The 16133-nt window shown below is 45.0% G+C and overlaps 1 protein-coding gene across 1 annotated transcript in view; it reads right to left on the bottom strand.

Annotated features, from left to right (window-relative positions):
• LOC311222870 (PH domain leucine-rich repeat-containing protein phosphatase 1-like) overlaps positions 1-16133 on the bottom strand; it is a 64505-nt gene that overhangs the window by 28512 nt on the left and 19860 nt on the right. Inside the window, exons 3-6 of the mRNA XM_084307519.1 lie at positions 14447-14643; positions 10415-10540; positions 9669-9817; positions 2815-2961 (exon numbers count right to left, since the gene is read on the bottom strand). Coding sequence (XP_084163645.1) covers positions 2815-2961; positions 9669-9817; positions 10415-10540; positions 14447-14643 — 619 coding nt within the window. The remainder of the gene's footprint in view (positions 1-2814; positions 2962-9668; positions 9818-10414; positions 10541-14446; positions 14644-16133) is intronic.

The following is a 16133-nucleotide window of genomic DNA, read 5'->3' as shown; positions in this document are numbered from 1 at the left end:
GACTTCTTTTTTCTTTTTTTTATTATATTATTTTTAGCATTTTTACAGCTTTTTCTGGTCACGCAAGACCCAATAGAGGAGAGGGAGAACGGGAGGAGATGTGTGGAGACAAATATCGCCGGGAGCGGGAGGCGAACCCGTGACGGCCACGTAGGTGTGCAAGGCACTATGCGGTGCGCCACGAGGGCGCCCCTTCTTGACTTGTTTAAAGAAGACTTGTCCAGCCCATGGGGACATTACCTTGTGATTTCGAGCTTTACAAATAAATTTGATTTGCTTTGATTTAAAACATTTACTTTGTTTTTGCCGGGATGTCGCAATATCAAATCGTCGTCGGACATATTTGGCCGTCATTGCTGTCAAGATATTGTATAAATGGATAACTCTGTAATGCTAACACAGGCGTAAATAACTGGCAGTGACACCACCCACACACACACACACACACACACACACACACACTGCTGTTGCATGCATACATTTACTTGAGCGCCTGACCCTAAATTCCCTACTGTGCAGGAACTCAATCAGTGTGACTTTGCCGACGCCAGGTTCCAAGCCACTGCAATGTCAGGACAAGAGCATGAGGCCGCGAACATCTCACTTTATACACACACAGTCGCATGGATTCATCTTTACTGAAGGAGGACAATGGCTCAAACAAACATCTACCTAATCTGTCTATTCAGACAGGTTAGGTCACCGAGAACAGGCTCTCTGAGCAAATAACTGAATAATCAATCATGTAGAAGCGGATCTAGAGAACGAGACGTTTTACAAACATGACCTCAAGCTATGAACTATTCTTTTTCCATTGGTCATTATGTAAGCCCTCTCTATTATAATATTTACACATTGTTGTTGTTGCATATTGTGGTCTTGATCACATCTATCGTCTATATGCATTATGCCTATGTGTGCGTCACTTTATTTATTTAACCAGGCAGGTCAATTATGAACAAATTCTTATTTACAATGACGGCCTGGTGAGAGGACAAGAGGGCCCTCGAAGGGTAACAGGGACAAAATAAATACTAAATAAAATAAATAAATAATAAATAAAAGAGACAGATGATACATACATCACAGAGGTACGGGAAATAATTAACAATCAAAACAAACAACCAAATAATATTACAAGGTATGTAATACATGAAGCAGAACAGTCAAATTACCGTTGCAGGTGTGTGTGTAAACAACTCTGCGATAGAGTCCTTAAGAATAGTGAGGGGGACCAATTTGTTTGTTTTCAAAGTCTTTTGCATTTCGTTCCAACTGCTGGGAGCAGCACATTGGAAGGAGGATTGTCCGAAGGAAGTGTTAACAACACAGGGAACATTTGGCGAGATATGGTGAGCAGCTCTGGTGGTATAAAGATATGGTGAGCAGCTCTGGTGGTATAGAGATATGGTGAGCAGCTCTGGTGTTATAGAGATATGGTGAGCAGCTCTGGTGTTATAGAGATATGGTGAGCAGCTCTGGTGTTATAGAGATATGGTGAGCAGCTCTGGTGTTATAGAGATATGGTGAGCAGCTCTGGTGTTATAGAGATATGGTGAGCAGCTCTGGTGTTATAGAGATATGGTGAGCAGCTCTGGTGGTATAGAGATATGGTGAGCAGCTCTGGTGTTATAGAGATATGGAGAGCGGCTCTGGTGTTATAGAGATATGGTGAGCAGCTCTGGTGGTATAGAGATATGGTGAGCAGCTCTGGTGTTATAGAGATATGGTGAGCAGCTCTGGTGTTATAGAGATATGGTGAGCAGCTCTGGTGTTATAGAGATATGGTGAGCAGCTCTGGTGTTATAGAGATATGGTGAGCAGCTCTGGTGTTATAGAGATATGGTGAGCAGCTCTGGTGTTATAGAGATATGGTGAGCAGCTCTGGTGTTATAGAGATATGGTGAGCAGCTCTGGTGTTATAGAGATATGGTGAGCAGCTCTGGTGTTATAGAGATATGGTGAGCAGCTCTGGTGTTTATAGAGATATGGTGAGCAGCTCTGGTGTTATAGCGATATGGTGAGCAGCTCTGGTGTTATAGAGATATGGTGAGCAGCTCTGGTGTTATAGAGATATGGTGAGCAGCTCTGGTGGTATAGAGATATGGTGAGCAGCTCTGGTGGTATAGAGATATGGTGAGCAGCTCTGGTGTTATAGAGATACGGTGAGCAGCTCTGGTGGTGGTATAGAGATATGATGAGCAGCTCTGGTGGTATAGAGATATGGTGAGCAGCTCTGGTGGTATAGAGACATGGTGAGCAGCTCTGGTGGTATATAGATATGGTGAGCAGCTCTGGTGTTATAGAGATATGGTGAGCAGCTCTGGTGGTATATAGATATGGTGAGCAGCTCTGGTGGTGGTATAGAGATATGGTGAGCAGCTCTGGTGGTATAGGGAGTAGATGACAACTGTATCAAATAAGGAGGGGTCAGACCAGGGAAGGCTTTTGTAAGAAAGAAGAAAAGGGGGCATCACTGAGTTACCCTGATATTAACCAGCTTCAGCGATACAAAGAAAGCATTGCTTTTAACAAGATATCCTTGTTCCTCCAGGGTGTATTTCACAAAGCTGGACCAGCACCATAGACAGATATCTTTTAATTTAACAGTCTCGGATTTTAATCTGTAAAGATAAACTTGAACATTGGGTCTGAAGTTGAACTAATGTGATTCAGTCATCCATGTACTGTTAATTGCCAATTATGAACAAAATACGAGAAGATTTTTAGTAATTATAGATTTTTTTGAAAAGTTATCCCTGCTAACTGCGTTAATCCTGCTTTGTGAAAGTCTGACCCCGTGACCCGACTCACTTGGTCATGGTTCCCACCGCAGAGGGCAGGCTGGGGAGGCGGTTGCCGGACAGGTTGAGTTCCGTCAGGGAGCCGATCTCACAGAGAGCCAGAGGGAACTCACACAGAGCATTGTTGGACAGACTCAGGCTTCTCAGCTTACAGAACCTAGAGAGAGAGAGGTCAGGGAGGGGGAGAGAGGGGGAGAGAGAGAGGGGGGGGGTTGGGATAGAAATAGAGAGATGTGGTGGGGAGGGAGTGAGGGGGGGGGGAGAGAGAGGGGGGACAGGGGGAGAGAGAGAGAGAGATAGAGAGAAAGTTGGGAGGGAGGGCAGGGAGGGGGAGAGAGAGGGTAGATAGAGAGCGGGGGGGGGGGGTTGGGAGAGATAGAGAGAGGGGGAGAGAGAGATGTGGTGGGGAGGGAGTGAGAGGGAACAGAGAGAGGTGGTGGGGAGAGAGAGATGGGGGGGCAGGGGGAGAGAGATAGAGAGGGAGAGGGGGGAGTGAGAGGGTGGTAGAAAGGAGCGCAAGAAAAAGAAAGAGGAAGAGAGAGGGAGATGGGGGGGGGGGGGCAGACAGCATTTGAGAGAGAAACAGGGAGAAAGAGGCAGACAAAAAGAAAAAGAAAGAAAAGAGAGAGAAAGACCATGATTAATCTCTAAACACTATCATCAGAATTTGGCCCTCCTGTCCTGTGAGGCCTGTCAGAGAGAGAGACGCCACTTGTGGAGAAAAAAAAAAGTCCAGTAGTTACATAACAGTCAGTCTGTCAAACGGGGAGAGTAAGCGAGGAGAGGAAGCCTGTGAAAGATTCTGTAGATCTCTCACACACACACACACACACACACACACACACACACACACACACACACACACACACACACACACACACACACACACACACACACACACACACACACACACACACACACACACACACACACACACACACACACACACACACACACACACACACACACACACACACACACACACACACACACACACACACACACACACACACACACACACACACACACACACACCTCTTTAAAAATAGATGTGTACTAGAGTTAAAAGTGAAGACCAAAACAATGCAACATGTGGTTCAGTGTGTTTTAACGTGTAACTGTGTACACTTGTGTGTTTAGCCTAGCAGCTCGCTGGCCTTCCCAGGCCGGGGCTAATCCGCTTCACAAAAGGGGCCAGCAGGGTGAGAGGCAGCGCCGGATCCGCGTCTTTCCGAGGGAAAGCCACGGCAGCACCGCGGGAAAAACACATTCCTGAAGCGTCGGCTCTGGGAAGCTGTGTTTATGGGGGACGACGACACACAATGGGAGCATATTAGCCATTCCCATCGGAAGCAGGCGAGCTACCGCCGGGGGCGTAGCGTGGCCAGAGAGCCAACGGAGAGATGAAAGGAAGCAGAGGGGAGGTGAGAGGGAAGGAGGGAGGGATAGAGGGGGGGATAGAGAGAGAGAGAGGAGAGAGATATAGAGGGGGGATAGAGAGCGGGGGATAGAGAGCGAGAGAGAGGGGGAGAGCGAGAGAGAGAGATAGGGAGAGAGAGGGGGGGGGGGAGAGAGGGAGGGGGAGAGGGAGAGAGAGAGGCCCCCAGGCAGAGCGGTGCAGGTAGAGGCACGGCTGCAGTACGACAGATGTACTTGGGTCTAACAGCTAACGGGCCCCGGCCGGGTTGGACTCGGCTGTCATTCGATACTGGAGGGGTGATCAATGCGGTTTTTTTTGTCTCACAGCCCGGCGCAGGAGTGAATCTGCTGATCCCGACTGAAAAAACATCTCCCGCTGAGGGGGATTTCAAGCCTTGGAAAAGAGGCGGTTTTGTTTGAGCAGAAATAACAAGGGGCACTTCTGTGGTGGTCAGTGGAGTGTGTAGTCCCGGTGGTGGTGTGCTGCTGTGAGCACAGCGTGTCCCTGACGATCTCTTCCTCACAGAAGAAGACACCCTTTCCCCATCTCGGGCCACTCCGTGGAAAGGAATCCCAACCTGAGCGTGACGCACAAGTTGCAAAGCGGCCCGCCACGGGACTGCGGTTGATTCTTACACCACGTTTATTTTTCCGGGGTTTTTATTTTTCCACTCCACATATCTTGTACGAAAAGGTTGAAGAGAGCGAGCCTTGTATGTCGTCTTTACAACAGATTACTAAGAAGTAAACATTTAGGGATGGGTGAGAGTGATCGAGTGCTCGCCGTTTCAACTGAACTCAACGTGGTTTTTGAGGGTGCTCAATTAAAATTGTATTTATTGAAATTTGGTTACCACCACCAAACACATCCACCAAAAGTGCTCGTTTGTGCCACTGAGACAGAAATCTCACTCTGAAATCCAGCGAGGCGTGAGTTGTTGCAGGAAGACCACACTGGAAGCTGTGGAGCGTGAACCTGTACCGTGAAAAGTTTGTAGAGTTATCTAAAAGATAAAAACAGCGGTTCGTGTTTGTGCATTTCAAAATTGTTGTAGCATTCAGCCATTCACAGACTATTGATACAGATTACAGACATGCCGTTCCATGAGAGAGGCCTGCTGCAGACAGAGTGGAGGTAATGTAATCATTACAAATGGTAACCGATAGGGGTAACAATGCATCGATTCTAATGTGATGATTCAACTGCATCGATTTGAAAATGTTAGAATAGATTATAATCGAAATAAAAAAATATATTTTCTTTTTTTTGTGTATTGTTTTTATTGGCCTATAGTTCATTCATGCCGAGTGAATCAGTTCCCCCAGCCACATTTGTGTATTCAAAATTGTTTGGGGAATTAACTGATATAAAATTAATCGAATCTAATCAAATAGTGGTCAAATGAATAGATTTCATGATACATTGAATCGTTGCCTGAAGAATCGTAATCAAATGTAATCGGTGTGAGGTCGCATCGTTACACCCCTAGTACCAGACTGTTCTGACTGACGATACGCATTAAGCATCGGATATATTGCTGTGCATTGGGATATATTATCCGCGGAGTGAGACATAATAAAATCGGTAGCATAATGTGTGAGTGTGTGTGACTCAATATTTCGTTATTATTGCCGCCACGCGATTTAACCCTTTCACTACCACACTACCAACGGGTTAACCCTTTCACTGCGACAATACAGACGGTTAACCCTTTCACTACCACACTACCAACGGGTTAACCCTTTCACTGTCACACAACAAAGGGTTAACCCTTTCACAACCACACTATGGAAGGTTAACCCGTTCGCAACCAACTACCAAAGGGTTAACCCTTTCACTGCAACACTGCAAAGGGTTAACCATTTCACTACCACACTTACAGAAGGTTAACCGTTTCACTACCACACTACAGAAGGTTAAGATGTGTTCTAAAAATAGATTTCCCATGAAAGACTCTGTGCAATGCATAGAGGCAACAACGCTTCTTTTCAGGAGGTGTGGGCCCCACTATTAAGACTACTTTCCTGCTGAAATTTCTCGGATCCTTCTAAAGACCCAATTCCATTGTATGGACAGACTTAGGATAGAAAAAAAAATATATATATATATGTATGTCTACATGTGAATGGGCTCGAGGCAAGTGCAATACTGTACAGTGCCTGTCTTGGTTTGCTTTTTTGCTCCTTTAGCTTGTTTTTCTTTTTGATTTGTTTTTGCTTGCATATGGTGTGGATGACGGCATAGATGAACTGGAGGACCCCCCCTTGTCCCAATGTGCGTTTTTGTAATGTAAGTAACTGTACGTGAAAAATCTTTTAAATAAGCAATAAAAATATCAAAAAAATTTAATTAAATAAAAATAGATTTCCCTAAACAATTACTCGAGCACTACTCCAGTAATCCATGCCATACTCGATCTGGGAAAGCGTTAGTCGTGCCCGTCCCTAGTAAAAATTTTGCCAGACATTGAGCAGTAACTGTGAGGAAAGCCTGTTTGCGACAGTGTTTGTGACTAGACTGAAAACAACAGCCCCTCTTGGCCCCAGAGATCAGGTGGTCACATGTCAAACCTCTCATCACCACTGGAGCTGGCTTTTAATCATCCAGGCCACACACACACACATAGACACATGTCATCTGTAATTTGATCTACTTCTGACCATATGGTCGTTCCCAGAGAGAAAGAGAGAGAAGGGAAGCTGTCGAGGGACAAGTCACCCCCCCACACACAAACTTTCTCTCCCCTCCTCCCTTCAGAAACACATTATCCTGCGGTCCTGAGCCACTTCCTGATCCCTCTGTTCCTCGCTCCTCAGCTGTTGAGGGCGGCATGAGAGGCCCTGCGTGGCTGTGGTCGTGATGACGACAACGACTCTAATGCTAGAGAACAGTGTGGGTTAGGAAACCTTGCCGAGTAAACAAAAAGGGTTGCCGGTTTGATCCCCAGTACCGACGCTTAACCTCCCCCCCGTGTATACGCGTAATAACCGGCTTTGTTGGGAAAATCTGCCAACTCTGGCACAAACAATGTTGTATCTGCCTGTGTAAAGAAAAGAAACACTGTAAATCGTACGGTACATAACAGATTCTCGTGCATCCACCACCAATAGATTTCCCCAAGTGAAATATATACAAAAAACGAAATAGAAACAGAGCATACTGTTCAAATTTATTGGACCAATTTATTAGGTCTGACAAATAATGAATCCAGGAGGCCTTTAAAAACGCTGTGCCTTTTTCTGCCCAGAAGCCTGTGAAGGAAATTCATGGATGTGTTCTATTTTTCACAGCCATCTATTTTTACAGGGTTCCCACAGACATTGTAAAATAAAATTCACAGACTTTTAAGTACTTTTCCAAGCACTATTTTTCATTTTTTAAAAGGGCATTCAAAGGATCCAATTCACTTTTAAATGCGTTTTTTATTTTTTTTTGGAAAATATAAAATATTTATGGTTTAAAAGAAAATTCCGACAATTAGTTACACTTTAGATTAAAAAAATGCTATTTCTTGATTCAGAATTTTTTTTATCATGGATGAACAAAACTTAGTTTCAATGCGAATGGTTGATTTTAATTCCAAGGACTTTTTAAGCACCTTGTTAAAAAATGGGCTGTTTAACACTTTCAGAGCCGGCCGTGTTTTCCTTTTTACCCCCTTGAATGCCCATCAACCACTTCAATGTTAGCGTTAATATCGCCTAATCTATGTTTTAAATTATGGCTATGTGTCTAATCTGCCCGTCGCTTATCAATGACTCATTTTCCAGTCAACATTGTCGAAGCGGATTGTTTTTTTATCGGTTCATTTCCGTTTTATAGCATTTTGAAAAGCCCTCGTTTTCACAGAAAATAAAAAGAATCCGTGATAAACGCCCTGTACTGGAATATTCTAGATAACGATGTCATTTTTCGGCCTATTTATGAATAGTTTTCAAATAAACGCTAGATTATCGATAGTATATGTGTACGTATGCACGCTGGTGCCGCGAGCTGAAAATCGATTCTCTTAGTTCCTGATCGCTCGCACAGCCAAACAGCCATATCACACATAGGGGAAAAGCTTATATCTCTGTGAAAACAGGTCTGATTATCCTAAGACTGGTAAAATAGATTCCTTACCTGAGATCAGATGGTATCCAAACAGATTATTCCAATTCCTGATCGCCATTCCAAAAATCGATCCTTTTATTGATCCAATACTACGTACTGTAAAGATATATTCCACGCTGTTCTGATGGTCCACAATGACTCCGAGCGTCTCTGGGTACATGCGTGAGAAGTAAAATGTGGATTCCGGAGTTTCTTTTTCTCATCCATTTTCATTGAGTCCATTCCAAAAGGGTGCATTACCATCTGGGAGACGATAGGGGGCGCTTTTTTCACATCTGAGCGCCTGGTGGGGCTGGTTTCCCAACGGTAGACTCGGTTGATGAAATATGAATTCAGATCGCTAATAAAAAAAAATTCACGCTAATTGTCGTGGTGGGCATTCAGGGGGCGGGCTGCTAACACGTGTTATGCCGTTTTGGGCATTCAAAGTGTTAAGGAATTCCAGGCATTGACTTTTTTTTTGAAAAAAATCAAGCACTTTAAGCAGTTCAAGGACCTTGTGCGAACCTCTGTTTTTATTATTTGTGCATCCCGCGATGCAAGTATACACAACGCTCTCCGCCGGTATACGTGTCTCTCTCAACCACACTGCTCTCCCAAGCCTGCCAGCGTCAGGAATAACCAGAGAACCTTTGGAAAACACTGTCAACACAAAACCAAAGCGTTGTGTGTCCTGTCTGGTATCCAGGGAGGCTGACCTGGTGAGGGCGCAGAGGCCCCGGTGAGGAGACATGAAGTTGTGTTTGAGGTGGGTGAGAGGCTGACCTGGTGAGGGCAGAGAGGCCCCGGTGAGGAGACATGAAGTTGTGTTTGAGGTGGGTGAGAGGCTGACCTGGTGAGGGCAGAGAGGCCCCGGTGAGGAGACATGAAGTTGTGTTTGAGGTTGAGGTGGGTGAGAGGCTGACCTGGTGAGGGCAGAGAGGCCCCGGTGAGGAGACATGACGTTGTGTTTGAGGTGGGTGAGAGGCTGACCTGGTGAGGGCAGAGAGGCCCCGGTGAGGAGACATGAAGTTGTGTTTGAGGTTGAGGTGGGTGAGAGGCTGACCTGGTGAGGGCAGAGAGGCCCCGGTGAGGAGACATGAAGTTGTGTTTGAGGTTGAGGTGGGTGAGAGGCTGACCTGGTGAGGGCAGAGAGGCCCCGGTGAGGAGACATGAAGTTGTGTTTGAGGTTGAGGTGGGTGAGAGGCTGACCTGGTGAGGGCAGAGAGGCCCCGGTGAGGAGACATGAAGTTGTGTTTGAGGTTGAGGTGGGTGAGAGGCTGACCTGGTGAGGGCAGAGAGGCCCCGGTGAGGAGACATGAAGTTGTGTTTGAGGTGGGTGAGAGGCTGACCTGGTGAGGGCAGAGAGGCCCCGGTGAGGAGACATGAAGTTGTGTTTGAGGTTGAGGTGGGTGAGATCCTGGCTGTAGAACAGCTGAGGGGGAAGCTCCTCCAGGCTGCAGCAGGACAGGTCCACCGAGCTCACCCTCTGAGATGCCATCTGACGAGCACACACACACGATTTAAATTTCAAGTACAGTTAAAAAACATAACTGTTTTTGTATAGTTAGTATTAGCTAGTATAGTTACATATAGCATAACGGTATATTGTATAGTAGTGTATATAGGACTCATTACCTTTCATTCGTAAGCTTTGTAAGCATTGTATTGTATTTTATCTTAGTACCTTTTAGCATGTGTATCTATTATCTATTCTATTTTATTCTATTATTATTTGTCATGGGCATGGCCACCTTCATTTAACTACATGTCTCCTGTATGTATATCTCATATTCTTATATTCAGATGTAATTTGATTGCCTGTATTTATGTATTTCTATTATTACGCTGCCCATACCTGTACCCCCACCCCCTACTATGACGCCCCAATATCCCCAAGAGGATCAATAAAGGAATATGTTATCTTATCTCATCTTATATGCAGGTATATGAATTTGCAACGCTGCCAGAATTAATGGGACTACAGAAACTGAATTTTTGTGTGGACCCCAGGAAGACTAGCTGGTTGCTATGGCACCAGCTAATGGGGATCCGTAATAAAATCAAAATCAAAATCAAATCACCCACACCCCCTTACCTTTGCGGCGTGTCTGTGCCAGCGGAGGTGCTCGGTGTAGGAGTCGTAGCTGACGTAGTAGGTCTGGTTCTGGGGCCCCGCGGAGCTGAAGGCCAGGCAGTGGCTGTGTCTCCTCACCTCCTCCACCTGCAGCAACACAGACGACCACAACACTCAGCAACTCCTGCGCACGCAAAGTCTCTCTACTCAGCACCGGTCTCGCTTGAAATGTGTAACTCAAGTACATATCGACCACAGGAAATGGTACGTGTTGTATAAGTAATATATTATTTACGTTTAAGTAAAAAATAAAGCCGAACTAACAATGCTTGTAGTGGGGGGCGAGTGAGCTCACCGCTAGACCAAGCCACCCAGCGGAGTGTCACAGCTTTATGTGGTGAAAAAGCTGCATCCCATAGATGTTGAAGGACCAACATTTAGTTAAGTAAACATAAGAATAGAGCTAAGCTAGTTAGCTAGCTAGTAGCTACCCACCACCCTGACCTACACTAACTGTAACATGAGCTAGGCTAGTTAGCTAGCTACCCACCACCCTGACCTACACTAACTGTAACATGAGCTAGGCTAGGTTAGCTAGCTACCACCCTGACTTACAGTAACAGTAACTGTATACGCTATGTGTGTTGTATAGTACAGTTATAGTAACTTAAAGTAAATGACTAAATAATTTATTATTGAATCATTAATAACAGAAACCAAATTAAACTATGCAATAATTTACAGGTTCAACGGTATGAAGTAAATTGTACAATGAATATGAATAGGACTTGTGTAAGGTAAACAAAAATATTTAAAAGCAGAATCGAAATCAGAATTGTTAAAATCAAAACAATGATCAAATCTCCTCTAGACTACAACGTGATCTCTGACTCAAACTGGAAAAGAAATCCTCTCGCTCCGTAATGATGGATCCTCTCAGATCCTCCTCCTCTGAGGTGTGTCAGCACTTCTTCCTCTGAGGTGTGTCAGCACTTCCTTCTATAAAGTCTCTGATTATCACACAGTATTGCATGACAACAGGGCGCTGAGGCACCATTATTACAGCAGGCACTCGGGAAGGAGCACCTCTGTGAGCTCTGTGGTCCTGTGCTCTGTGGTTCTGTGCTCTGTGGTCCTGTGCTCTGTGGTTCTGTTCTCTGTGGTTCTGTGCTCTGTTCTCTGTAGTTCTGTTCTGTGGTTCTGTGCTCTGTGGTTCTGTTCTCTGTGGTCTGTGCTCTGTGGTCCTGTGCTCTGTGGTTCTGTGCTCTATGCTCTGTGGTTCTGTGCTCTGTGCTCTGTGGTTCTGTGCTCTGTGGTCTGTGCTCTGTGGTCTGTGCTCTGTGGTCCTGTGGTTCTGTGGTCCTGTGCTCTGTGGTTCTGTTCTCTGTGGTTCTGTGCTCTGTGGTTCTGTGCTCTGTGGTCCTGTGCTCTGTGGTTCTGTGCTCTGTGGTCCTGTGCTCTGTGGTTCTGTTCTCTGTGGTCCTGTGCTCTGTGGTTCTGTGCTCTGTGGTTCTGTTCTCTGTGGTTCTGTGCTCTGTGGTTCTGTGCTCTATGCTCTGTGGTCCTGTGCTCTGTGGTCCTGTGCTCTGTGGTCCTGTGCTCTGTGGTTCTGTGCTCTGTGGTCCTGTGCTCTGTGGTTCTGTTCTCTGTGGTTCTGTGCTCTGTGGTTCTGTTCTCTGTGGTTCTGTGCTCTGTGGTCCTGTGCTCTGTGGTTCTGTTCTCTGTGGTTCTGTGCTCTGTGGTTCTGTGCTCTGTGGTTCTGTTCTCTGTGGTTCTGTGCTCTGTGGTTCTGTGCTCTATGCTCTGTGGTCCTGTGCTCTGTGGTCCTGTGCTCTGTGGTCCTGTTCTCTGTGGTTCTGTTCTCTGTGGTTCTGTGCTCTGTGGTCCTGTGCTCTGTGGTTCTGTTCTCTGTGGTTCTGTGCTCTGTGGTTCTGTGCTCTATGCTCTGTGGTTCTGTGCTCTGTGGTTCTGTTCTCTGTGGTTCTGTGCTCTGTGGTCCTGTTCTCTGTGGTTCTGTTCTCTGTGGTTCTGTGCTCTGTGGTCCTGTTCTCTGTGGTTCTGTTCTCTGTGGTTCTGTTCTCTGTGGTTCTGTGCTCTGTGGTTCTGTGCTCTGTGGTTCTGTTCTCTGTGGTTCTGTTCTCTGTGGTTCTGTGCTCTATGCTCTGTGGTTCTGTTCTCTATGGTTCTGTTCTCTGTGGTTCTGTGCTCTGTGGTTCTGTACTCTGTGCTCTATGCTCTGTGGTTCTGTGCTCTGTGGTTCTGTTCTCTGTGGTTCTGTGGTTCTGTTCTCTGTGGTTCTGTTCTGTGGTTCTGTGCTCTGTGGTTCCTCGGGTCACACGGTTGGCCAACCTGCCGTGGTGGTGGATTAGTCGCCCACTGTCCCGGCACCTCAGAAAGCACTACTAGGCGCCACTCATGCACACACAGTGATTCTCCATGTTAAAGTGATCAATTTGGGGATTAAAGCGAATGGAAATTCTGCTGCGCTGCACTGTAGTGGTGTGTGTGTCCGCTGGCACCGCCGCGCCGTCTGAGAAGGAACGCTGTGTCTTAACCCTTTCACTGCCACGTGACAGAAGGTTAACCCGTCGGTTGTGCGATAGTAAAGGGTTAACCGGCTGTTGTGTGGCAGTGAAAGGGTTAACCGGCTGTTGTGTGGCAGTGAAAGGGTTAACCTTCTGTGAATTGTCGCAGTGAGAGGGTTAACCGTTTTGGTAGTGCGGCAGTGAAAGGGTGTAGAATTAAGCAATAGCACACGAGAGGGAATGCTACGCTGTGAGACTTTGGCACGAGGCTGAGTGCAGAGGGCTCGTCGTTGCACACCGGCGCCAAAATCACAATATTCATCATAACAACCTTGAGTGTATTACTGCGGTTATACCAACAACCTTATTAATAACAAACACTTTTTTGTGTGTGCTATTTTTGTGCGGCAGCAGTAAACAAAAGGCGTTGCTAGGTTACGAGCGCATTACCAGATATTTCATCACTTGGGAGGGTTACTTGGGCCAAATCACATTGTGAGATCTGAACCAACTGTGGTATAATAGCTCCCACCTCCCACATCTCAAGGTGTAAAAATAGACACTGGACAGGACAGCAGTGTGTACAGGGTATGTGTTATGTGTATGTGTTATGTGTACAGTGTATGTGTACAGTGTATGTGTTATGTGTACAGGGTATGTGTTATGTGTACAGTACAGGGTATGTGTTATGTGTACAGGGTATGTGTTATGTGTACAGTACAGGGTATGTGTTATGTGTACAGGGTATGTGTTATGTGTACAGTACAGGGTATGTGTTATGTGTACAGTACAGGGTATGTGTTATGTGTACAGTGTATGTGTTGTGTACAGTACAGGGTATGTGTTGTGTGTACAGTACAGGGTATGTGTTATGTGTACAGTACAGGGTATGTGTTATGTGTACAGTACAGGGCATGTGTTATGTGTACAGGGTATGTGTTATGTGTACAGTACAGGGTATGTGTTGTGTGTACAGTACAGGGTATGTGTTATGTGTACAGGGTATGTGTTATGTGTACAGTACAGGGTATGTGTTGTGTACAGTACAGGGTATGTGTTATATGTTATGTGTATGTGTTATATGTACAGTGTATGTGTACAGTGTATGTGTTATGTGTACAGGGTATTAGGGCTGAGCCCAAACGTTCGAACCTTCGTTCGTTACGTTGGCATTCAAATTCTAAATCAACATTCGAATTTTAAATGTTTAATACATTTTTTTTTCTTCTATTAATTCTGTTTAAACCAATGGGGTTTTTCTTCACAGTTGCAGATAAAGATTAGGCTACACTAATATTATAGTATTAAAATAAACTGAACTAATAAACTAATTTAATCAGATTAATCACTTTATTCAAATTGAGGATTTAGTTTGAGGATAGTATATAAAAAAAAATAATCTTTTTTTTTATACAAAGGTTTGAACGTTTGTTCGAAAAACCCTGACGAAGTTCGAATCCCAAAAACAGGGTTCGGGGCCAGCCTTACAGGCTATGTGTTATATGTACAGGGTATGTGATGGAAGTACCTTTCCACCGATGAGGGGCAGGATGTGCATCTTGCCGGTGTGGGCGTGTTTGACGGATGACACGATGAGGCAGGTCCCACTGAGAGTCACCTGGCGCTTGGACCAGCGGTTCACCGGGAGCGCCAGCTTCCCCTTGCGAACGTTGAACACTCCGGAGAGCTGCACGCGCTCAGAGCCGCCCACGCTCCGCGGCTTACCTGGGGGGGGGGGGGGGGGCAGAGAGAGAGAGGAGGTACATTATTGGTGTGTAATGAGGAACTGTGGTGGATAATAGTGTGACTTTGTCCATGACACTGCTCCTTTTCACATCATAGAAGCAAGTCGATTTTTAGCTCTTTGAGAATCATGGACGTGGCCTTAAATTAATGTACCCGTACACCACTGAGTGCCTACAACACACACAGACACACACAGACACACACAGACAAACACAAACACAGAGTTCCTCTTTCAGAGAATGAGATGGCAGAGAGCTATGGTTATGTAAGCACATTCTAATGGCCTGTGGGTAGAGAGAGTGAATGGGAGTGAACAGCCACTCAGGCATGATTTGTTACATTAACCCCTCGCTGACAGAGTTCAGTTACAGTCACACAGGACGGGCCGGGGAGAGATCAGTTGTAAAAACTAGCCGTGAAGGAGACCGTGACCACGGCAGCCAGGCCGTGCACTTGCATTCTGAAGCAGCTGCGTTTCCCCTGTGGTTATTTGAAGCAGTGGTGGTGGTGGTTATGGCACCACTAGTGGTGGGGGGAAATATCGATACAGTATAGTACTTTGCGTGGCAATACTGTATCGATACAAGGACACCAAGTATCGATATTTAATTATGAAAAGAAATGTATATATATTTTTTTTTATAAGGAAGTTGCATTGTTCATTTCAATACCTGTAATAGTACAGTAGTCCACACACACAGGTACAGGTTCATGCATGCAACACAAATTACAGTGAGGTGCACATCTCTCTGCTTGAGAAAATCCCATTTGCTAATAGAAATTATTGAAGTGAGATGAACAGACTGAAAACTTTTATTTATTAGATAAAACATGTTGACAAAGTTTTACTTTGCAGTTGAAAAAAGCTAATAAATCGCAATATTAATATCGCAATACTCAGCATATCGCAATATATTTTGAATCGTAATACTATCGTATCGTGACTTAAGTATAGTGATAATATCGTATTGTGAGGCCTCTGGTGATTCCCACCCCTAACCACTAGGGATGGGTACCGAATTCGGTACTTTTGAGGTACCGAAGATTTTTTTTTTTTTTTTTTTATACCTTTTTTTCTTTTCATGTCAACGTTCACACGCACAATATATGCTTACCTAGGATTTGACTTGATTCAACAACAAAGCAGTTAAAGAAATGGCAAGCCGAAAACTGTCGAAATTGTAGTTATTTGAAGTTTGGATTTTTTTTTACGACTGAGGTAGGTACATTTAATTATATATTTTTTTAATTTCTTTATTGCAGGAAAAGTAGTACATACATTTACAATGGTCAATATTATAAATTTTCCATCTTTTCTTCCCCTTTCATTTCCCCTTCCCCTCCCCCATACCCACCCCATCCCCCCCACACCGAGGTTTTTGAAGACACATCTGCAAAACATCCAAACACACAGCATAGATGCTACTGGGGAAAAGAAAAAAAAATAATAATAATAATAATAATAATAA

Source organism: Notolepis coatsorum (genome assembly GCF_963971535.1).
Source record: "Notolepis coatsorum genome assembly, chromosome: 2".
NCBI lineage: Eukaryota > Metazoa > Chordata > Actinopteri > Aulopiformes > Paralepididae > Notolepis > Notolepis coatsorum.
The sequence above is the reverse complement of the archived record's forward strand: the minus strand, read 5'-3'. Positions and strand labels throughout refer to the sequence as shown.